General features: G+C 41.0%; 1 protein-coding gene across 1 annotated transcript in view; it reads left to right on the top strand.

Moving 5' to 3' along the window:
• LOC110165968 (A disintegrin and metalloproteinase with thrombospondin motifs 3) overlaps window positions 1-24,679 on the top strand; it is a 287,972-nt gene that overhangs the window by 150,068 nt on the left and 113,225 nt on the right. Inside the window, exons 7-8 of the mRNA XM_055149924.1 lie at window positions 3,135-3,291; window positions 24,216-24,321. Of these exons, the coding sequence (XP_055005899.1) occupies window positions 3,135-3,291; window positions 24,216-24,321 (263 nt within the window). The remainder of the gene's footprint in view (window positions 1-3,134; window positions 3,292-24,215; window positions 24,322-24,679) is intronic.

The following is a 24,679-nucleotide window of genomic DNA, read 5'->3' as shown; positions in this document are numbered from 1 at the left end:
AATGTTACAGAGTTGAGTAGTGAAAGTTAGACCACCGGCCAGAAGGAGAGCGGTAAAAACCATGTGACCTCCTGTCACCCATACACCCAGTGCACTGGCACCTGTGCATTTATATAGGGCTTGACTCCACCCTGCCCCCTTGTGGCCAAGCTGAATATAGGTCGCCCTGTGCCCAGACAAAGAGAGACCCAAATTAACCCCAACCTAAACGAAAGAAAATGGCTCCTACAGCACTGTTAATCCAGTTTGAAGCTTTCTTTAAAATTAAAAAGTTAAAAGGTGGGAGTAGTTCCTCATGTGTGTCTGTTTACATCCACACAGCGCACGGATCGAGGTGAAGCTGCAGATTAGTGACAGTGAATCTACTTCCTGTGAACTTTACCGCCAACTTACCGCCAGCAGTTCTGAGCTCGGATTTAAAGCAACAGTCTGTAACATTTCCCTTCGTGATTCCGTAAGAGAAGGCGAGAGAAAAGCACAGCGATCTTTCCCTCCACAGACGCACAAAGCGCCTCCATCTGCAGCTTTTCCACAAACAAACACGTCTGTACTGATGCTAAAAACAGGCTCAAGTCCGTCACAGTCGCCGTATTTGTTTTGGTTTGTTTTGGCCCCGCCCCCAACCACAATCCTGCCCTGTGATTGGTCCGTCGAGTTTGTGAAAATACCGTGACAGTTCGTCTTGTTGACCAGGTTAAGTCTTTACCGTCTTTAATGGATGAAAATCAATTGTCCCAGTCTGTTAATTAACTCTCTCTTCCCTCCCCCCTTCACCTCTCTCTCTCTCCTGTCTCTCTCTCTTTCTCTCCTTTCTCACCTCCCTCTCCTTTGCTCTCCCCCCTCTGTTCTCTCGCTCCCTTTCTCTCCTCTGCCCCGCCCTCTCTCTCTTTCTCTCTGTCTCCATCCCCCCTTCTTTCCTCCTTTCTCTTACCCCCTAACACCTCTCTCTCCTCTTCCATCTTTCTCTCTCCTATCACTCCCTGTGTCGCCTTTCTTCTCTCTCTACCCCTTCCTCTCTCCCTGTCTCTTACCCTCTCTCTCGCTCCTGTCTCCTTTTTCTCTTCTCTTTCTCTCCCCTCTCTTTGCCACCCTCCCTTTCTTTCCTCTCTCACCCCCCTCTTCCTTGCTTTCCCCTCTCTGTTCCCTCTCTCTTTTTCCGTTTTTTCCCCCCCTCTCTCATCCCCTATGCCTTCTCTCTTCTCCCCTCTCTCCGTTTCTCTCTCCTTCTCATTCCTCTCCCCCTCTCTCTTACCCCCTGTTCCTTCTCTCTCCTCTTCCATCTCTCTCCCCTTTCTTTTTCTCTCTTCTTTACCCACTATGCCTTATTCTTCCCTCTCTCATCTTCCCTCTCTCCCTTTCTCTCCTCTCTCTCTCTCTCTCTCTCCCCTCTCTATTTCTCTCCTCTCCCCCTCTCCCTTCTCTGTTCTCTCTTTCCCTTTCTCCCATCTCTCTCTTACCCCATCCCTCTTTCTCTCTCTCCTCTCCCCCTTTTTTAATATCTCCTCTCTTTCTCCTTTTTCTTTCTTTTCTCGTCTCTCTCTTCTCTCCTCCCCCTCTCTCTCCCCTCTCTTCCCCCACTCTTTTCTCTCCCCCTTTCCCCTCAACGCCCCTTTCTTCCCTCCCTCCCTCCCTCTTTCTCTCTCTCTCTCTCTCCCTCTCTATTTCTCTCCTCTCCCCCTCTCCCTTCTCTGTTTCTCTTTTCCCTTTCTCCCCTCTCTCTCTTACCCCATCCCCTCTTTCTCTCTGCCCCCTCCCTCCCCTTTTTTTAATCTCTCTCTCCTGTCACCCTCTCTCCTTTCTCCTTTTCTCTTTCTTTTCTCGTCTCTCTCTTCTCCCTCCCCCGTCTCTCTCCCCTCTCTTTCCCCACTCTTTTCTCTCCCCCTTTCCCCTCAACGCCCCTTTCTTCCCTCCCTCCCTCTTTCTCTCTCTCTCTCTCCCCTCTCTATTTCTCTCCTCTCCCCCTCTCCCTTCTCTGTTCTCTCTTTCCCTTTCTCCCCTCTCTCTCTTACCCCATCCCCTCTTTCTCTCTGCCCCCTCTCTCTCTCCTCTCTCCCCTTTTTTTAATCTCTCTCTCCTGTCACCCTCTCTCCTTTCTCCTTTTCTCTTTCTTTTCTCGTCTCTCTCTTCTCCCTCCCCCGTCTCTCTCCCCTCTCTCTTTCCCCACTCTTTTCTCTCCCCCTTTCCCCTCAACGCCCCTTTCTTCCCTCCCTCCCTCCCTCTTCTCTCTCTCTCTCTCTCTCTCCCCTCTCTATTTCTCTCCTCTCCCCCTCTCCCTTCTCTGTTCTCTCTTTCCCTTTCTCCCATCTCTCTCTTACCCCATCCCCTCTCTCTTCTCTCACCCTCCCTCTCCCCTCTTTCTCTCTGCCCCCTCCCTCCCCTTTTTTTTAATCTCTCTCTCCTTTCTCCTTTTCTCTTTCTTTTCTCTCGTCTCTCTCTTCTCCCTCCCCGTCTCTCTCCCCTCTCTTTCCCCACTCTTTTCTCTCCCCCTTTCCCCTCAACACCCCTTTCTTCCCTCCCTCTTTCTTTCTCTCTCTCCCCTCTCTCTATTTCTCTCCTCTCCCCCTCTCCCTTCTCTGTTCTCTCTTTCCCTTTCTCCCCTCTCTCTCTCTTACCCCATCCCCTCTCTCTTCTCTCACCCTCCCTCTCCCCTCTTTTCTCTGCCCTCTCTCTCTCTCCTCTCCCCCCTTTTTAAATCTCTCTCTCCTGTCACCTCTCTCCTTTCTCCTTTTCTCTTTCTTTTCTCGTCTCTCTCTTCTCCCTCCCCCGTCTCTCTCCCCTCTCTTTCCCCACTCTTTTCTCTCCCCCTTTCCCCTCAACACCCCTTTCTTCCCTCCCTCCCTCCTTCTCTTTCTCTCTCTCTCCTCTCTATTTCTCTCCTCTCCCCCTCTCCCTTCTCTATTCTCTCTTTCCCTTTCTCCCCTCTCTCTCTTACCCCATCCCCTCTCTCTTCTCTCACCCTCCCTCTCCCCTCTCTCCCCTTTTTTTAATCTCTCTCTCCTGTCACCCTCTCTCCTTTTCTACCTTTTCTCTTTCTTTTCTCGTCTCTCTCTTCTCCCTCCTCTGTCTCTCTCCCCTCTCTTTCCCCACTCTTTTCTCTCCCCCTCTCCCTCTCTCTCTCTCTCTCTCCGTTGCAGTCCATCAGCCTGATCGAGCGTGGAAACCCGTCCCGTTCTCTGGAGCAGGTGTGCCGTTGGGCAAACACTCAGCAGAGACGTGACCCGGAGCACGCCGAGTACCACGACCACGCCATCTTCCTCACCAGGCAAGACTTTGGTCCAGCAGGTATGCAAGGTACTGTACCGCGCTCGATCTGGGACTGTGCAGACTGACCACTGTTCACTCACACTGAGGTTGGCCCAGGTAAGCGCCACAAAAAGGGTGTAAAAACGTCAAAATGAGGGTTGAAAAAATGTCAAAATATGGGTGTAAAAATGGTAAGGTCAAAAAAAGGGAAAACACAAAACTTAAAGAGGGGGTATTATGCGAAACTGACTTTTTTTTTTTTTGGAGATTTCTACCGTGTTATAACGTTAAAACTTCTCATCAAAAACTTCCACGCGTCTACGCAGCAAAAACTGGAGGGTTAAAATTTCAGAGTAAAATATTTTAGAGTTGTTTTAAACACAAAAAAGTGTTAAACAGTGACAAAACAATAACAAAAAGTGTTATTTTAACTATTAGAAAGTTAAATGGGGATTCGGATTGGGCTTATTTGCAAGAGTTGATATGTTTGAAGTTAATTCAACTTAAACTAGTGTTAATTCAACTTCCCTTAGTGTTAATTATTCGTGTTAATTCAACTTCCTCTAGTGTTAATTCAACTTCCCTTAGTGTTAATTCACCTTCTCTTAGTGTTAATTCAACTTCCTCTAGTGTTAATTCAACTTCCTCTAGTGTTAATTCAACTTCTCTTAGTGTTAATTCAACTTCCTCTAGTGTTAATTCAACTTCCTCTTAGTGTTAATTCAACTTCCCTTAGTGTTAATTCAACTTCCTCTAGTGTTAATTCAACTTAAACTAGTGTTAATTCAACTTCCTCTAGTGTTAATTCAACTTCCTCTAGTGTTAATTCAACTTCCTTAGTGTTAATTCAACTTCCTCTAGTGTTAATTCAACTTCCTCTAGTGTTAATTCAACTTCCTCTTAGTGTTAATTCAACTTCTCTTAGTGTTAATTCAACTTCCTCTAGTGTTAATTCAACTTTCCTTAGTGTTAATTCAACTTCCTCTAGTGTTAATTCAACTTAAACTAGTGTTAATTCAACTTCCTCTAGTGTTAATTCAACTTCTCTTAGTGTTAATTCAACTTCCTCTAGTGTTAATTCAACTTAAACTAGTGTTAATTCAACTTCCTCTAGTGTTAATTCAACTTCTCTTAGTGTTAATTCACCTTCTCTTAGTGTTAATTCAACTTCCTCTAGTGTTAATTCAACTTCCTCTAGTGTTAATTCAACTTCTCTTAGTGTTAATTCAACTTCCTCTAGTGTTAATTCAACTTCCCTTAGTGTTAATTCAACTTCTCTAGTGTTAATTCAACTTCCTCTAGTGTTAATTCAACTTCCTTAGTGTTAATTCAACTTTCTTAGTGTTAATTCAACTTCCTCTAGTGTTAATTCAACTTCTCTTAGTGTTAATTCAACTTCCCTTAGTGTTAATTCAACTTAACTAGTGTTAATTCAACTTTCCTTAGTGTTAATTCAACTTCCTCTAGTGTTAATTCAACTTCCTCTAGTGTTAATTCAACTTCCACTTGTGTTAATTTGGCACCTTCCACTTATCACTTCAAACTCCTGCGAGAGAAAACCAGTTTGAACCAGTTTTGTTCATAATTTCATCTTAAATTAACTAAAATAGTGTAAAAATAAAACATCTCTGTGTGTTGTTTATTGTTTCGCTGAATCAGAATAACCCTAAAAGTATTATCCGTTTACTCTCAAAATGTTAATATAACTCTTGATTTCGGGGTTAAACAGGAACCTTTGGTCCAGTGTAACTTAATTAACAACTTAATTAACTCTAGAACAGATTGGACTCAAATAAACCCTGAGAAAATGTTAAAATTGATTCTGTGAGAGTCAATTTTAACACTCCAATTTTTGCTGTGCAGTGATCTCTCCTGGGCCCTACTCGAAACGTCCTTAAAGGTGCACTGTGTAACTTTCAAATGGAGTGTTGCTTTCACAGACATTGCATAGTTTTGCTTTGGAATGTTCCACAGTAGGGCATTAAACTTATCCTTTCTGCTTTTATTCAATTACAGGTGATTTTATTTCTCTCCAAAACACTTAAAAAACTTGAAAAACCTCCTCAGAACTTGGCTTGCTGGCATCACACGTTTGTCTCCGCGGAGATAGAGCTTAATGCCACACCCCGGAACATTCCAAGCAACTAATAACGTTCGAGCAAGTGGCGGAAAGTTACACAATGCACTCGACATAAATCCTCCGTAAATACGCAAAAAACGTGACACAAAACTGTACAAAACAACTTCACAACAACAACAACAGCTGTGACGTGCTGCGGTTTCGTTATTGGGACGCTCCGAAGGGGGAGCGACTTAGCGTGGAGAGCAAAGTCACGGGAGGCGTCGAAACCGTTTTCAAAACAACAAAAGGCAACACGGTGACCTAAATTTGTTACGTTAATCGCAGCGAACATCCAGTAAAAGCGTAATACTCCCTCTTTAAGTGTTTTTCGGGTTTAGATTCGGTTTTTAAGGCCAACCTGACACGAGTTCTCTGGAGTTTTTGGCATGTAGTGAAAAAACAGACGTGGTTTTGTGATGATCAGAGGTGGGTAGAATAGCTGGTGTATAAAGCTAAAGCCGTTATGTTCCTTTTTAAACTATTGCATTTTTTTGTTGGGCTATTGAGCAAGACACTTCCCTCACACTACCCACTTGAAACTGTTACCAACTTGAAATTGCCAAAGCTCCAATAATGCAAACGAAAATGCCTTTTGGATTTATGTTATTATTGTTTTATTTGATATTTGATTTTTCTGTAAATTTCTGTTTGGGAATAGAACACACAACCTTTAAACTGTGAGGTGAGGAGTCTTAAAGGTGCACTCTGTAGCTTTTCGGGTGGAGGACCTGCTTTACTCCAGGGTCAGATCTGTGGAGAGGCAAGGCTCATGTGCAAGTAACACTTTTTTTCTGACAAATTTAACTTTGATTTAACAATACAGGTGTTTTCATTTATTTTTTTATCAGTTTAGTCATTACTATAGTGTAAAGAAGATAATTGTTATAGAACGCTAGATGTCACATTGACGACATCTGTTTATAGGAACGAATGCGTCAACAAGGCCGCCATCTTGGTACTGGGATGCACTGCTTTAAATGAATGAACATCAGTCGGGGACAAGGCGATTTGAGTGTTTCCCACACACCAAGAAGTAGTGTTGACCTGGTTTAGACCTGGTTTAGACCTGGTTTAGTCCTGGTTTAGACCTGTTGTAGTCCTGGTTCAGTCCTGGTTTAGTCCTGGTTTAGTCCTGGTTTAGTCCTGGTTTTGTAGTCCTGGTTTAGTCCTGTTGTAGTCCTGGTTTAGTCCTGGTTCAGTCCTGGCTTAGACCTGGTTTAAGCCTGTTTTAGTTTTGGTTCAGTCCTGGTTTAGTCCTGGTTTAGTCCTGGTTCAGTCCTGGTTTAGTCCTGGTTTAGTCCTGGTTTAGTTCTGGTTCAGACCTGGTTTAGACCTAGTTTAGTCCTGTTTTAGTCTTGGTTCAGTCCTGTTTTAGTCCTGGTTTAGTCCTGGTTTAGTCCTGGTCTAGTCCTGGTTTAGTTCTGGTTCAGACCTGGTTTAGTCCTAGTTTAGTCCTGTTTTAGTCTTGGTTCAGTCCTGTTTTAGTCCTGGTTTTGTCCTGGTTTAGTCCTGGTTTAGTCCTGGTCTAGTCCTGGTTTAGTCCTGGTTTATTTCTGGTTCAGACCTGGTTTAGTCCTAGTTTAGTCCTGTTTTAGTCTTGGTTCAGTCCTGGTTTAGTCCTGGTTTAGTCCTGGTTTAGTCCTGGTTTAGTCCTGGTTTAGTCCTGGTTTAGTCCTGGTTTAGTCCTGGTTTAGTCCTGGTTTAGTCCTGGTTTAGACCTGGTTTAGTCCTAGTTTAGTCCTGTTTTAGTCTTGGTTCAGTCCTGGCTTAGTCCTGCTTTAGGTTTAGACCTGGTTTAGTCCTAGTTTAGTCCTGTTTTAGTCTTGGTTTAGTCCTGGTTCAGTCCGTATGTGTCGCAAAAGTCCGGATATTGTAAAAAAGCTTTAGTCAAATGACGTTCGTTGACTTAAGACCATGGAAGCCCAGTACCAAGATGGCGGCGGTTTGAACGCAGGCCAAGAGTTTTATATTTATGAATTTAGACGAGCTTTGACCCTTTTTAACATTATGATTATACGATGACTTTTACGGCTCCGTCAGCTCCCACTGGGCACCGCCGTTTTCTAATGTGGAAGTCAGTGGTTTTAATATTAGAGTAGAATATTACGTTTCAAAATGTGCAAATTTTAACGACCCGCGGGTGTGACAGATTATAATTATAGAGAAGAACAAAATGTCTTCTTTCAGTGTAATGATTTTAACTGTGCCTCATCACGTTGGCACTGAACGTCTTGTACTTCTGGGCTCTGCAGGTGGGGCTCAGTTTTTGAGGGTGATGGGTTCCTGCCAGCTTCTTTTGCAGTTAATTTGTGTCTTTTTTTTCTCAACACGTTTCTTGTGACACTGTTGACTGTTCGCAACAAAACGTCTGATGGCAAAAGGAGGAATTCAATTTATCAACTGGACAAAAGTTTATTTAGGTTGAATACGAATCCGTGTGTCGTTCGTTCATTCGTTTTTCAATATTAAACCAAAAATAAGAAAATGAAAAAACAACAGTTTTCTTCGTTATTTATCTCCAAAACCAAAATGAAAAAACGGATAACGGCTGTTTCCCGTTTACGTGACTTCAGTGACTTCAGGACTGAACCAGGACTGATCCAGGTCCGGTACCAGAGCGGGACTGAGACCGGGACCAGACCGGGACCAGAGTGGTTCCGTGTCATCGTCTGCGCGCTCGTTCCGTGTGGGGAAAGTGAGAATGCGCTGTGGACTACAGGTCCGGACGGGCTGCTCCGGTCCTCCGCGCTCAAGAACCTGCGGCTGGTTCCGAGGTGGTGCAGCATCCGACTGACGCTTTCACACCAACGAAAATGAACCGAACTAAGAGCTCTGGTCCCGGACCTGGATCAGTCCTGGTTCAGTCCGTATTCGTGGTGCAAAAGTTCGGCATCACAGTCCCTGAAATCACGTGAACAGGAAACAGTCGTTATCCGTTTTTTCCATTCTTCATTTAAACACAAAATTGAAAACTGAAAAAATGAATCATTATCTGTTTTTTCATTTTGGTTTTGGAGACAAATAATGAAGAAAACTGTTGTTTTTTCGTTTTCTTATTTTTAGTTTTATATTGAAAAACGAATGAAGGAATGATACACGGATTAATACGTTTCACAGTTCATCCAAGCTGCTTCTTCAGTTCTGGTCAAAATGCTGGTGGACACTGCCTCATTTCTGCCTGAAAGGAGGAGCTAACTACACTGAAACTACTCTGAAACTACCGTATTTTTCGAACTATAAGGCGCAATATCAATAATGTTGAATTCTCTCGTCTATTTTCATACATGAGTTACACCGGATTATAAGGGGCATTAAAGGGATATTTCGGGATTTTTGACATGAGTCTGTCATCCCCGTGAGCAGTGTCGTGCATCCACACCGACTTACCCCCGACAGCGTCCGGTGAGCCGAGATACTGGCCGTTTTTTTTTCAGTGCTGACGAAAGTAATCCGGCAAGTTGGCTGGGGACATTAAAATAAAGCGTTTTTCTTCTCAAAACAATATGTGTTCAAAAGAGTGATATGTTTGCATGACAAAACCATCGTCAGGCCTCATTATCGCTTGGCAATATTTTCTCTCCGTTCGTATCACTGCGCGAACAGATTCACTATACAGTATAAAGATTCATGTCAAAAAATCCAAACTATCCCTTTAAGCGAAACAAACAGATGACAGTTGAGGCTGATCCCTTAGTCCAGGCGTCCACGATCCATCGTGGCGTAATTCGTCCGACAACGTCTTGGCGAATGTGGATTATGAATGTGAATGTGGGTGGATCATTTAAATTTGTTTTTTTATTTCCTACGAGGACGACTCAAATATACATTGAGTAATAATGTGTTTAATGCAGCTTTGCGCACATTTGTTTATGTTTTACAGAACGAAACTTAAAACCACATGGCTCATTTGCATAAACTATAAGCACTGAAAAAACAGCTCGCTCCTTGTGCTGCTGATGCGGTTCAGCTTCTGTCAGACTAACTCTGGGAGGCCTCTGATCCAAACCATCAAACGGTGCGACTTTGTATCTTACCAAAGTCGTACTAAAACATTTTGACAGATTTTTGAGTGTCGTGTACCACATAAAATCAGTTCGAGGTCAGTAAGCACAACCAGAATTAATACATAAGGCGCACTGTCGATTTTTGAGAAAATTAAAGGATTTTAAATGCGCCTTATAGTCTGAAAAATACGGTACTCTGAAAATAACACCCTACTTGTTTACAGTTTCCGTTTGTTATCTAGAATTATTGAACTTGTGTGAGTGTGGGGTCATATTAACATTAATTATTCAAGGAAGTGTCCACCAGCATTTTCACCAGAACTGAAAAAGCAGCTTGGATGAACTGCGAAAAATATCTGACCAAAATAAACTTTCGTCCAGTTGACAAATTCAGTTCTACCTGGACGACTGAGCGCCTGATGCTTCTGTGACCACGCCCCAGTATCTTTGCAATTTCAAGAGCGCTGCATCCCTCTGGAACACTTTTTTACAATTTCTGAGTCAGTTAAATCTCTTTTTTGGCCCATTTTACCGGAGGAAAAGACGCTGCCTGATAATTCTACACGCCTTAATTAATATTAGGTGTTGATCTCCTTAAGCCACACAAATACTCATCACCTGCAGTGTTGGGAAGGTGACTTTTAAAATGTATTCCCTTACAGATTACAGATTACAGACCCCAAAATGTAGTTTGTAACATAATCCATTAAATTACTTAAAGTGAGTAACGTAATCTGATTACTTTGGATTACTTGATATTGTCATGCTTTTTAAAACGTGAATGTAGCAACCACATCCTGAAAATTCTTGTTTGTTGTCTTCAAATTGTCTGTTGAGCCCAAGTCTCCATGAATAAGCAACTGTTTGCTGTAGAGAAACAAAGACAAGGATATTTTAACATAAGATGTTTTGTCTGTTAAAAGACAATAACAAGATCAGCCTTTCCTTAACCATATTAAAAATATTATTGATAGAGAAATTAGGTTTATATCAAATCACCTTAAAATTATTCAAGTCTAACCTACTGTTAGGTGTCATATTGTTTAGACCTGGTTTAGTCCTGGTTTTAGTCCTGGTTTAGTCCTGATTTTAGTCCTGGTTTAGTCCTGATTTTAGACCTGGTTTAGTTCTGGTTTAGTCCTGGTTTAGTCTAGTCCTGATTTTCAACCTGGTTAGTTCTGGTTTAGTCCTAGTTTAGATCTGGTTCAGTCCTGGTTTAGTCCTAGTTTAGTCCCTAGTTTAGACCTGGTTTAGTCCTAGTTTAGTCCTAGTTTAGTCCTGGACTGGTTTAGTCCTGGTTTTAGAGGGTCACAGGAGGGAGCGCGATGTACGCAGCGTACGCGAGAAAACACGGTCCACACGCGGCGCACGTGAGGACGTCGGTGTCCGCGCAGTAACTACGGAAGGAGACATGACCCGCGCGTTCTCAGGTCGATGACGATGATGAAGGTGTGTGTTTGTATCTCACGACGGGAGAAGAATTTCCAAGACACAAATGTGTTTTTACCTGTGCACTGCTGCTCTGTTCTACTGGCTCTTCGACCTCGTCCATTGTGTGACTGACGCTGCCAACGTTAACATGACGTTTACATCGCTCGCGTTCTGTGTGGGTTTCCGGCAATGAGTGAAATTACCGAAATAAAAAATAAATAAATGGGAGGTAGCACAGAATGTGAAAACAGGAAAATACCGCCTTGTAATCCACTTATTTCAGCAAAGTAACTGTAATCCAATTACCACTCATTGAAACAGTAACTGTAACCGAATACAGTTACTCATAATTTGTACTCTGATTACGTAACGCCGGTACATGTAATCAGTTACTCCCCAACACTGATCACCTGATATGCTCATATTCAAAAAGAATTCACGTTTATGCAGCCTGGAGTTGGGGAAAATGTATAAAAATCATAATATGGTCAAAATACCCACTATAGAACAGACACAATCACAGTATGACTAATAATGTTAACTGTGTTTGAGTGAAGTGAGTGATCTGACCTCTCATACGCACCAGAAATAAGTGACATTTTTAAAGTTTCAGTATTTTCTCCGTGTCATTTCCTGACAGTCCAAAGAGCCGTCTCCTCTGAACCTGTGACTCACGTGGATCATTAGGTCGACCGCGTGGAGCCGTCTGAGTCACCGCGACTTTAAGATCGTCTACGACTAACGCAGAGTATAGAAGAAAAATGTATTTAAATATTTGCACCAAAGCTACTCGAGTTTTTAAATGTCAAAAAATGTCAAGTTATGGTCAAAACAGGCGTCAAGAATATTCATGTGTCACTTTGCTTTTCAAGTACAGGAGGTTCCTCAGCAAGATTCAAGATTTTTAACAAATTAAATTAAAATTAAGTGTTTTTTTACGGTGTACCTTTTAAATCCCCATCGCAACACTTTTTAGCCAAAAGATAGTCCACAATTTTTTAAATTTAGGGTGTCTTTGATAAAGAAACATAACGTAAACACTGTAATCGGGCTCGCATGTCCACAAACCTGACTCTTATTTGACCAGGAGGAGGATCTGTTCCAGCTCGTTTCCATGGAAATGTTGTTTCTTTGACTATAATACTTCACAGTTTAGCATAAAACTGGTCTAACTCCATGAAGAATGTTCCGAAGTATGGTTTTAACTTCATTTTTCCGTGGATTTACGTGGTGTTGCTTTATTTTTCTGATCTGATGTTCAATTGTACATGAAATATTTAGTCTCTTAGTGGTTTGCAGAAAAGTCAAATATCATTAATTTAAGCGAAAAGTAAAAAATATGTACGTGCTTTTCAAAAATAAGAAAAAGTCCAAACCTCTTCCGAATGTAAAGCTCCGCAGTGGAAGCCCCCGTGTGTTTGACGGTGGGCGTACCTGCCACCTGAGCGTCGCCATGGCAGCGGCAGTGTTGACATAACAAACCCACCTTGCACCTCCGTCTCTGGGAGGGCATCAGAGGCGGCGCAGGTCAGAGCAGACTTCACACACTGTCCTCAGAGTTTAGCTCCGAGACGCCACATTCTCCAGACAAATATAGACCCGGGACAGAGCTGCAGAGGTTTGGGGCGAACAAAAAAAAAAAAAAAAAACACAGTAAAAAAAAACTTAAAGGTGCACTGTGTAACTGTAACTCTCCATGGTGATGATAAAGCTTTGCCTTGAATGTTTCACAGTATTAAACGTATCTTTGTATGTATTATTGCAGATACAGGTATATTCAGGTTTTATTGCTCAAACATACCACGAAAAACTTGTATTACTGTGTTACTAGGGGTGAAACGGTACATGTATTCGTGCCAAACCGTTTCAGTAAGGGACGTTTGCACGAGTGAGTTTGCGCATTTTGTGTGTGTTTACATTCCGCCGCTACATGTGCAGCTACACGGAAAGCTCGGCTCTTTAGTATTCATGAGAACTCGTCCGTGACTGGGGTGTCAGTGTTTCCCGCAGTGCTTTATAGTTAGGGCTTAGGTTAGGTTAGGTTGCTTTATTCGTACCCGTAGGTAAATTTGCTTTGCAGATTTAAGAGACAGGTTCCACATTTCACATTTCATTCATCCACAAAACACACATAAAAACACAATAAAGTGTTACAATAAAGTGTTACAATAAAGTGTTACAGAGCTCCAGCGCAGAATGGTTTGTTCCATAAACAACCAATTAAAATCATCCATCACACTTGTCTAAAATCACAATAAATAAATCTTAAATATGTTAAAAACACACAATCTTAGATAAATAGATTACAATTTATTCATAAGTCCGATAGCAGCCGGAACGAAGCTCCTTTTAAAACGATTCGTTCTAGATCTTGGGACTAAAAACCTCTGACCAGAGGGAAGCAGCTGAAACTCTGAGTTTAGTGGATGTTGCACGTCTCTTAAAATCCTCTGGGACGTCGTCTGTAAGTGTCTCGAGTCCAGAGTCCAGCGGCTCTGAGGATGAACAATCACCTACCTCACCCATTTAACCGACTGATTCAGGGAGTTCTGGCTTTTATCAGAGACGCTCCCAAACCACGAGACCAATGAAAACGTTAAAACTGATTCCATAAATGTTTTATAAAACAGTGTCATCATGGTTCTGTCTACATGGTAAAAGGAAAACTTTCTCAGACAGTGAAGACGCTGGAGCCTCTTTTACACACACCAGAACAATTATCGTCAAAACTCAATTTTGAATCAATGATTGTTCCAAGATATTTATATGAGTCACACACTCGACTGTCTGCCCCTTTATCTCTGTGACGTCACACTGAGGCGCTTGTTTTCGAAAGTTGATAATCATATCCTTCGTTTTAGACACATTCAGGTGTAGATTTGACTCTTCACACCATTTTACAAAGTCCTCAACAACTGGCCCATGTTGGTTTTCATTTTTGTGAAGCAAAATCACAATGACAGAATCATCTGCATATTTTATTATTGTTCTATTCTCATAGGTGCTCTGACACTTATTGGTGTAGAGTATGAACAATAGGGATGAAAGAACACATCCCGGCGGCCACGTGAATCCTTGTAAAACTGCGGTTGTTACGATCCTCAATTTCGCCAGAATCTCCTCCTCTCCATACCTGCGACCTCTGTCTCTACAGAAAGGGTATTTTCAACAGCTGGGGACATTATCACTGCTGCAGATCTGCACTCACTGCAAAATGTTTTTTTTTTCTTCTCCTTTTTGTGGTTTTTCAAGTTGTTTTTTCTGGCTAAAAATATGAAGATTGAGTAAAACTTCATGCTGGAACTGTTCTTGCTGCGTTTTACTCTTTGAAAAGATTAGTTTTCTGTTTACAAGGAATTTATTTTTTATAATATTTCATACATTTGTAAGAATATTTTATTTAACTTATTAGTATTACCAAGCAGCACTTATTTTAATTTCCCAAATCCCCCCAAATTGTTGCTTTAATAAACACACTAATGGTTTGGCATTTTGTTCCCAAACTGTAAACCATAAATTAACCGAATCGTGACGTCAAAACCGAGATACACACCCAACCATGATTCTTGTGAACTGTTACACCCCTAATTCTTTCCGTAAACTGGGTCACATCTGCATAGATCTGAGCTGTAACTCGGCCTGGTGGCGTGTCTTTGCTCTTTACCATGGAAACAGGAATGTGGAAACACCAGACAAAGCAACAACATCTTCATGGACAGAAGCAGGCGGCAGATCCTCCACCAGAAAAGTTACACAGTGCACCTTTAGTGTAAAATGTTAAAGGGGACGTATCATGCAGCTGTTTCATTTTTGAGCTCATAAAAAATGTGTTTTCGTTTTATTTCGATTATGGCAGTGAAGGCGAAAAGTAGAGAATAAAACACACAAAAAAACAATAAACCTGAGGACCTGAGGAACCTTTTTTTTTCCTTTTCTTGATTCACACGTGTTTCTTTTATCACAAGCTCTTCTTTCTCTGAACACACTTGTTATGGATTCACTTTGAACACAGAGTAAACAGCCCCACGGCCGAACTCGACCTAAAGGATTTTTCCGGGTCCGTGCGTTTTTCTGCAGCTCAGATCTTTAACACAGATCAGTTCATTTTGAAGTGTGACTTTGTTTTCCCGACAGAAATGATATTATAACTTCAAAAACATGAAATATAAATGCCAAAAAAATAAATAATGATAAATAATGCATGATACGTCCACTTTAAACCACATTTTACAACTTAATTGACTTTAGTTTTGTCAAATGAAATGAAATGAAATGATTTGAAGTGCAGTTAGATTTCTCTCCCTGGTGTTTTTGCAGTGTTGTAACAGCAGGGTTAGACACTCATCAGGTGTTATGTTTCTTCTGTTGTCATTAGCAGTTATCGTAATTATCATAACGATCATAATTAGCTCTGTGGCTTGGCTGCTGGGTGCTGATCTTCATCTAAAGAGAAATAAGTTTTTTATTTAATTTAAATGTGATTATTTTCATGTTTTGCCTGACACGTGTGATGTGCAGTGTGTTTGTTCCATGTCCTGCAGACGCAACCAACACGAGAGATGTAACAATATCTCAGTCTCAAACGACAATTTGATGTGTTAATACTTTATTTACACGGGTTTGCATGTCCTATTTTAAAGAGGGATCTGTACGACGGTGTTATCACGCTTTTTTCAACTGTTATCTGATCTTGTACTGCTGCTTTTTCTGTCAAAAAACGTGTATTACTTCATGACAGTCGTATTCCAAAGCAGATTAAAGGGACAGTTCGGAATTTTTTGGACATAGGACGTCATTTCCTCGTGATCCAGAGCGTTGGAGACGTGTGGAGACACTTTTATAAATATTCCATCCAGTCCTTGTGTTTGCAGAGGTCACTGGTGCTAGACTTTTGCATGTCAATGGTCATATTTATCCTGCTACTAAAAACCTTTACCCACTCCACAAAACACCTGAAACAAATCTATTATTACACCAGACTGTCCATGTGAATGTCTGTGTTGACAGAATCATTTTAGAAGTAGGATAATTATGACCAAGGACTGGATGAATCCGTGTATCATTCGTTCGTTTGTTTTTCAATGTAAAACCAAAAATAAGAAAATGAAAAAACAACAGTTTTCTTCATTATTTGTCTCCAAAACCAAAATGAATAAACAGATAATGGTTCATTTTTTCAGTTTTCGATTTTGTGTTTAAATGAAAAATGGAAAAAACTGGTAACGGCCGTTTCCCGTTTACGTGACTCCTGTGACTGTGATGTCGGACTTTTGCGCTGCATACGGACTGAACCAGGACTGAACCAGGTCCGGGACCAGACTGGGATCCAGAGCGGAACCAGAGTGGACTCCGAGCTTTGACTCCGAGCTTTGACTCCGAGCCTTCGCGGGGTCCGAGCCTCAGCTTTGATCTCTGGCCCTGCCGTGGGCTTTGAGCCTCCGGTCTGGTCCCGGCCTGGTCTTGGTCTCAGTCTCGGTCTCAGTCTCGGTCTCAGTCCTGATCTCAGTCTGCTCCTGGTCTGGTCCCGGACCTGGAATCAGTCCTGGTTCAGTCCTTATGCAGCGCAAAAGTCCGGCATCGCAGTCACTGAAGTCACGTCAACGGGAAACGGCCGTTATCCGTTTTTTCCATTCTTCATTTAAACACAAAATCGAAAACTGAAAAAAACTAATCATTATCTGTTTTTTCATTTTGGTTTTGGAGACAAATAATGAAGAAAATTGTTGTTTTTTTGTTTCCTTATTTTTGGTTTTGTATTGAAAAACAAATGAACGAATGATACACAGATTTGGATGTAATATTTTAAGAAGTGTCTCCAAAACTCTGGATCACGAGGAAATGAGGCCCTATGTCCAAAATTCCGAACTGTCCCTTTAAAACATGTTTATTGATACTTCGCAGTGAGATCACACTGGGGGTGCTCTACATGCATCTCTTTTGGCAGAATATTTTGGAGTTACCACGGTGACACAATGCACACATTAGCAAACACTGCCAAAAATGTTACAAGATAGTCTGAAAACTCAAGACAAAATACAAAATGGATTTACACAGGATGTTTTCAGGAGCCTGTGATCAGTCCAAGTGTTCATGATCCTCTTTAGGAGTTTGATTTTCAACAAAACGGTGAGTGACAAATTGAAAAACTGTTGTTTTGATTGTGACTGTGCCTCACACCTGCGTGAAGTTGGCCCCTCATCAAACGCAAACCTACACAGAAACTATGTCAATCATTTGGGCTGTTTTCTGCTCCAAAATGTTTTGTTTGTGCAGCTTAAATTTTTTAGTATTAACATTTTTTTACAGGTCAAATATGAGTCAGCCAGCCCCCAGGAAGCTTCAAAATGCTCTAAAACACCCAAAATTATGTCAATTGTTTGTGCTGCAAAATGTTTTGTTTGTGTGATTATTGTTCTGAAGATATTTGCAGTTTTATTTTCGGCCGATGACGTCGTCCAGCCCCTCGAAATGTTAAATAGTCTCAAAACAGTATTGTACCTCCTTTGTGTTGTTTTGTGCTGTGACAGTTTTCATTTGTGTGATTATATTTCTAAAATGATTAATTATTATTTTGTGGAAATGATATTGACGTCATTTCCGCAGCGGCTTCAGCAAAACTCCACAAAACGAGTGAAGAGAAACAATCTGAAGCTGTGGAAAAGTCTGTATCCGTCTTTAGTAACTTCCTTTTGATTCATATTTTATATAATTATACAGACTTTTCCACAGCCTCAGATTGTTTCTCTTCACTAGTTTTGCCGAGCCGAACTAAACAGCTGAGCGGAAATGATGATAATAATTAATAATTTTAGAAATATACAAACATAAATGAAACAACACAAAACAGCACAAACCAAATACAAACTTTCCGTATAATTTTCTGCCTGTTTTGAGGATATTTAACATTTTGAGGGGCAGGACGACGTCATTTAGTCTGATTCATCAGCCGATTTCGGTTTGTTTATTTATTTAATTTATTTATTTATTTGAGACAGGGACAGCGCACAGTTTTTACATTAACCTTGGCTATCATCTGTTCTTCCTGGAGACCTGCAGCATGTTTTGGGTTTCACTTCGTAGAAACCGTCTGACCTCAGAGCGTGGGAATTCATTCGCTCGACTGTAGGCGGGTACTTTTATGGAGTAAGAAAGCTGTCAAAAATATTCGTGCGCATAAAATAGAAATCTGTGCATATTTGGCTGTAGTTGCGCATAAAATAAATATTTGTAAACTCTCAAATGAGTCCAGTCGTACATAAAATATATTGTGTGTATTTTATCCATCAGAATACGAATTGAAAAATTACGACGTCATGAATTACAATCACGAAATGAAAATTTACGATTACGCTTTCATCAGTACGAATACGAATTCACACACGGAACTTTACTGTCAAAAATACGTCATCACTTCACAGACATTATTCATCGAGCAGAAGAAACATCGATCAAGATCAAGACTGTGCAGCTCAAGTTTGTAGCAGAGGGTAAAAACAGAGTAAAAGCACAAGAAGCTACAACAGCGACCAACAAGTGGGTTAATTAAAATCTATTGTAAAAATGTCTTGAATTCGGGAACCGAACGCTGCTGTATAATATTGTGTAGAAACACCTCCTTTGAACGGGAAATTGCACCTATATGTTAGAAAACATAGTGGAGCCAGTTGGCGAACATCCGACGTAACGTTATCCCAGGGTTAATTAACAAATATCAGGTTCTCTGTAGGTTTAGATTCAAACATTCACGACTACAGCCACAGTGAGCATCAGTCAGTCTTCACTTCAGCTGCATTTCTCGCATGAAATGCCACCAAAAGTTCCTCGGTCCTGTCCTGGTTACAGACGTCACAGCTAATGAAATGTTTCACATTACAGTTTAATGCAGCTTCCAGCAACAATTAATGTTGGTGTTTACAGGCAACACCTTGGTATGTTTACAGTATTTACCAGTAAGTTTAACGTCACTGTAACGTGGATGGATTTGCTCATTATAACCCATTATAACTCATGAAAAACCCATTGTCTGAAATGCAGCTGAGATGAAGGTTCAGACTGACTGATGCTCGCTGTGGCTGTAGTCGTGAATGTTTTAATCTAAACCTACAGAGAACCTGATATTTGCTTAATTAGCCCTGGAGAACGTTACGTCGGATGTTCGCCAACTGGCTCCACTATGTTTTCTAACATATAGGTGCAATTTCCCGTTCAAAGGAGGTGTTTCTACACAATATTACACAGCAGCGTTCGGTTCCCGAATTCAAGACATTTTTACAATAGATTTTAATTAACCCACTTGTTGTTCTGTTGTAGCTTCTTGTGCTTTTACTCTGTTTTTACTCTGCTACAAAACTTGAGCTGCAGCAGTCTTGATCTTTGATCGATGTTTCTTCTGCTCGATGAATAATGTCTGTGAAGTGATGACGTATTTTTTGACAGTAAAGTTCCGTCTGTGAATTCGTATTCGTACTGATGAAAGCGTAATCGTAAATTTTCATTTCGTGATTGTAATTCATGACGTCGTAATTTTTCAATTCGTATTCTGATGGATAAAATACACACAATATATTTTATGTACGACTGGACTCATTTGAGAGTTTACAAATATTTATTTTATGCGCAACTACAGCCAAATATGCACGGATTTCTATTTTATGCGCATGAATATTTTTGACAGCTTTCTTACTCCATATACTTTTACTTTTTGTCATTTAACCAATCGCTGCTGTTTGGTCGTGATGTACATCATGCGCGGCTAACGGGGCTAACTGGTATATTAAGCTTTTCCCAGATCCCGTAGGAAGAAGGACAATAACGTCTTTCCTCTTGATAAAATTCACCAAACATTCTCTTTATTCCGGCTTTAAACCCTCAATCTCGAGAATCATTGACAACGCAGAATATATGACTCTTCACTGATTGGCCGGTGCCGATCTCGCACTTCCGGGGTTTTTGCAAACATCTATTGTATTCTGATTTCTGACCAAGTCGCTGGTGTCATGTTTTTGTAGCCGTTGTTTTTGCTTATGTTGATATCTTTTTCCTGTAGTGTAGTGCGCCTTTAGTGTTTTATTTTGACATTTGTCCTGTCAGCTTGTAGTTTTGCGTTTTACTTCCTGTCTTGATTGTTTGCTTCGCCCTAATGTGTTTCACCCGTGTCTGTGTGCGTTTATACCCTGTGTTCTCCTCTGCCCTTTGTTGGTCCGTTGTCTCTGTCAGAGTTTTTCCTTGTCTCATGTCATGGCAGCTTAGTTCAAGTTTTGGATTTTTTTGGATTTGTCATTAAAGACTTTGAAGCAGTCCTGCGTTTTGGGTCCTCCTTCTGTTTCTACGTGACAGCTGGAGAGAAATTAAATTGAGCGGACGTCATTTGCCAAAAATAAAACTGCTAATATCTTACACAAATGAAACTTTTTGCAGCACAAACGAAACACAAACGATTGACTCCTTTTTGGGGCGTTTGAGAGCGTTTTGAAGTTTCCTGGAGGCCTGCCTGACCCTAATTTAACTTATAAAAGAATCGTTATTATCTCAAAAACTAAAGGAGCACAAACGAAACTTTTTGCAGCACAAATGATTGACATAGTTTTTGTGTAAGTTTGCGTTTGACGGAGGCCCAACTTCCCTGAGTTTTGCCTCACTCACCTGTTGTCGTTCACCTAAACCTGCTCTTTCTGCTCAGATTGCGTGAAAACAAAACTCAAATTAAAGTCTAACAGAGCTTCAGACAGAGCAGAGCCTCCATTTAGCGTCACAACCCCAGGGAATATTAATAACATCAGCGACGAAGTATCAATAACTGTTTTTTTTTCTACACTAGAAGCAAAGGATCATGGTCAGTGTTGTTCTTTGTGCTTTTACACCAAACGATGCATGACGATATAGAAGCGTAAAGTCTTTATTTATGATTTTTGTACTATTGCTCGACGTTTTATAGAACTGTTATTGTTACATCTCTTCACAAAGCAATGCATTTGGCTTTATATGCTCTTCATCGCCCCCTGTTGTCCATCATCATCGCCAACGCCATCATCATCATCAGCCATTCTTCATATTTTAGTCCAAACCATCACGTAACAGTCATGCATTCACTCAGCTGTCTGTCCCTGCATCTTCTGCTTTTTACTGCATGCCAAAGAGTCTTCTAATACCCACCAGCATGAAAAAAAAAAAAGAAAAGAAATCAAAATAAGAAAATTAGCTGAAAACGTTTGATAAAAATGCACTGAATCGCTGCACAGCTCTGATCGAGTTTTGTTTGTTGTTTGTGCTTTTGCTGCCAGTCGTTTCACCTTGAGATCTGAGTCACAAAGTTCATTTTTTTAGCCGTTCCTTTTGGTTTTTTTATCTGTTTTTGTCACATTTAGGTACATGGCATTGTGGGAAAGGCAGGGTAAATGTGGCAGGTTATGTCAGGAAGGGCATCTGGCGTAAAACAAATGATGAAGGAGGAAAGAGGGAGGACACATTACCTCGATATTTAAAAAAAAAAAGTACTATAATCACAAACGAACAGAGTCGACAGAGCCTCAAAGGTGCACACTGGCCACGTTTACATGATGTTTTTTTTAATTCCAGACTAATTATTCTGAATTAAAACACGTTAAATTGCCTTTATTTAATTGTGCTCAGCATCTGGGGGTGGGGAAGGGCTCTGATTGGACAGAGACGCGAACGTATTTACGTCGACCGGAAGAAAATACAAACTTCAGCTGCTACCGGCTTTTTTGTCGTCTCGGTTTGTCGTTACGCCACGAACGCAAACACGATCCAAACTTGATAACGAAGCAGAAGCTGGAGGATTCTCGCTTTAGGAAGTATCAAAGGAATAATGTCGAAGAAGGGAGGAAGAAGACAAACTCGGGGCCTGTTTACACGCGAACGCTTGCAGGTACGACAAAATATTTGATCAGAAGTGCCTTTCGTTTAGACGGTGACGGCGTTTTTGGGGTTTAAAAACACAAAAATCTCAAACCACCTCCAGAGTGGAAAAGTTGAATACACTCCGCCGCAGTGTTTCCGTCTACACCACAGGTGTCAAACATACGGCCCGGGGGCCAGATCCGTCCCTCCAAGACCTTTTAATCTGGCCCTTACTAAAGAATTCTAGCTGAACTAATATTTACTAAAATTTTAGTATTAAAACAAAAATATTTTTATTTTAATTAAAATTTATTGCAATTTTGTGGTGTTTATCACAGCAGCGTCTCCAGCGTCTCTGTACGTGGCCCCTCCCAGAACCAGAGCAGCACAAATGAAGACTTGTTTAGTTTAGTTTAAAAAAAGCCCCATTAGCTGCTGAAGACATCCCCAGTAGCTATTCTGGGTCCTGGTCAGTTCCAACTTCCTTTGTCTCCAAAATTGTCTTTTCAAACGCTTCTTAAAGGACGATCGTTTTGACTGTTGACTGTGACCTCCCTCATCAGAAAATGTCAAAAATGTCAGAAAATGAGAAGTGTTCCGAGTGCAACAGATTTTCCAAGAGAAAATTGACTTATTCCTATTTGCATACGTTCATGTTAAAACATTGTGTTGAAATTGCTTCTTTTTTTTTAAGCTTCAGTTTGTTCATAATATTATCAAATTTTTGTAAAAGAAAGAGATTGTTCAATTAAAAAGATTTCTGTAATAGATTTGTGTTTCTCTGCACAAATATTTGAACTTATTGTTTATTTTGGGGTTTATAATGACATGAGTTTTGTGATCCGGCCCCTTTGGGATCAAAGTAGGTTGGATACGGCCCCCGGACCAAAATGAGTTTGACACCTCTGGTCTACACTGTCCAAGACGCAAAACTCTGGTCAGATCTGCTCAGGTCACGTACACGTTTACGTCACAAACATACAGTACACAGAAACAAATATCATTTCATCATTTCCATGCGTCGGACCTTCAAGTTGCTCTGACAGCTTTAATAAACTTACAGGAGGCTCCCAACAAATGTACAGAATCTGCAGAGACGCTATTAGTGAACAGAGAAGAATCTGCAATCAACTCTGTCAAATTCTGGATGCACAAGGTCGTCGCAGGCGAGTCAGACGGATTCGGACGAGACCCGGAGAACCAGTAGATGGCGGGACAACTTTGTGAACGGAGGAGCTGATGAAAATGCGTGGTGTGAAAACTTTCGTATGTCCAAAGATGCTCTTGTTGCTTTAAATACATGCAGACCATATCAAATTCCACACACTTTTGCGTCACCGTGTGCACGCAGATTTCCTCACGAAACACTCGTCTAAACGCGGAATAAAAAGTGAAGACGCGACGCCACTTTTACGGTTTTCTATTCAGACTCTGATCATATAAACGTAGCCTGAGTCAGCGGCTGCTCTACCTCAGCCCACTCCCACATCCCGCTCACAAATCCAAAGAGACGTGGATGAAAGTCCGAAGTCCGAACCGGTGGAGCCGGATCGTTCGGATCGCGTCAGAAGGGCGACACAACGAGCATGCGCCGAACGACCAGAATTATTTTTAAGAAGAATAAATGTTTACATGATCGAAGAATAAATTAATTTGGCTTTAAAAGTGTAATAAACCACCCACTTACTTTGGAAATAAGTTTAATTCAAATAATAATTTTCTTTAGGATTTATGTGTTTACATGGTATTTTTAAAGTGGAATAAATTTTTATTCAGATTTTAATTATTTTCATTCAGAATTAAAGCTCTCATGTAAACGTGGCAAGTGTAACTTTCTGGTTGGGGGTCCGTCACCTGCTTGTTTCTGTGGATACGTCATTACTCTGCCTGGAATGTTCCACAGTGTGGCATTAAACAGCTCTACTTTACATTTATTCAATTCAAAGTGGTTTTAGAGCTCAAAAATACCTAGAAAAACAACATTCTGACTGAGAGCGGGGTCGCCTCTCCACAGATCTGACCTGTAACTTCGGTCCAGTTTGGTTTCTGTAAAGATAGAAAGGTTTAAAGCCGTACTGTGAAACATTCCAGACAAATCAACGACATCTGCATGGAGAAGAAAAGCATTTGACGGACCTCAGAAACCACCAGAAAAGTTACACAATGCGCCTTTTAACCTGCAGATAGAGAGAATTTTATGCCAGATGCCCTTTCAGAAATACTGCCATCAAATCACAAGTTCCCACAATATTGAATTTGATTGACACAAGTTTTAATTTCTCACATATTCTAGTTAAATATCAGATCCACCTTTTCATAATTTTCCATCAAACTCTAAGATTACCACCATCCATTTCACCGTACGGTTTAATCACATTCCATATCCATTTCATATATTTTCTGTCTTAATTTATGCATGCTCTATATGTCATCCTCTCACGGTAAAGTCATGTTCACGTTTGGTTTTCATTTCCTGGTGGTTTTAACGCCGTGGACTTCATCTCGTCTTCATTATTAGTGTTTGTTTTTTCTGTGTTTTTGTTCCGTGTGTTTAGGCTACGCTCCCGTGACTGGGATGTGCCACCCTCTGAGGAGTTGCACCCTCAACCACGAAGACGGATTCTCCTCTGCGTTTGTAGTGGCCCACGAGACTGGACACGTGTAAGTAAAACGCTGACCGATCTTTGAAGTGTCCATATTTAAGTCGTGTTATAATGTTGTTACCTCCTCAAAAACAGACCTGGAGTTGTGTGTTATTATTAATCTGTCTACAAAATGCTCTGTTCCACCTTGTGATGTCATGAAGCAGCAGTTTTCAAGTTAACTCTTTCCCCCATGAAGACGACATTTGACGACCCCCCTGAACCCTTAATGACGACTTTTGACACCTCCGCCGTATCACTAAAGACGAGATTTGACGACCTTTAGAAATGGCTCGGTTTTTCACATTTAAACAGAGACTGTGATCGGTCGGGGCCACTACAACCCACACTAGACTGACCAATAGGATTCAAGGATA

The sequence above is a fragment of the Boleophthalmus pectinirostris genome, unplaced genomic scaffold (assembly GCF_026225935.1).
Source record: "Boleophthalmus pectinirostris isolate CB_2022bp ecotype Guang Dong unplaced genomic scaffold, ASM2622593v1 HiC_scaffold_14, whole genome shotgun sequence".
In the NCBI taxonomy this organism is placed as follows: domain Eukaryota; kingdom Metazoa; phylum Chordata; class Actinopteri; order Gobiiformes; family Gobiidae; genus Boleophthalmus; species Boleophthalmus pectinirostris.
This window is presented reverse-complemented; position numbering and strand designations above follow the sequence as displayed.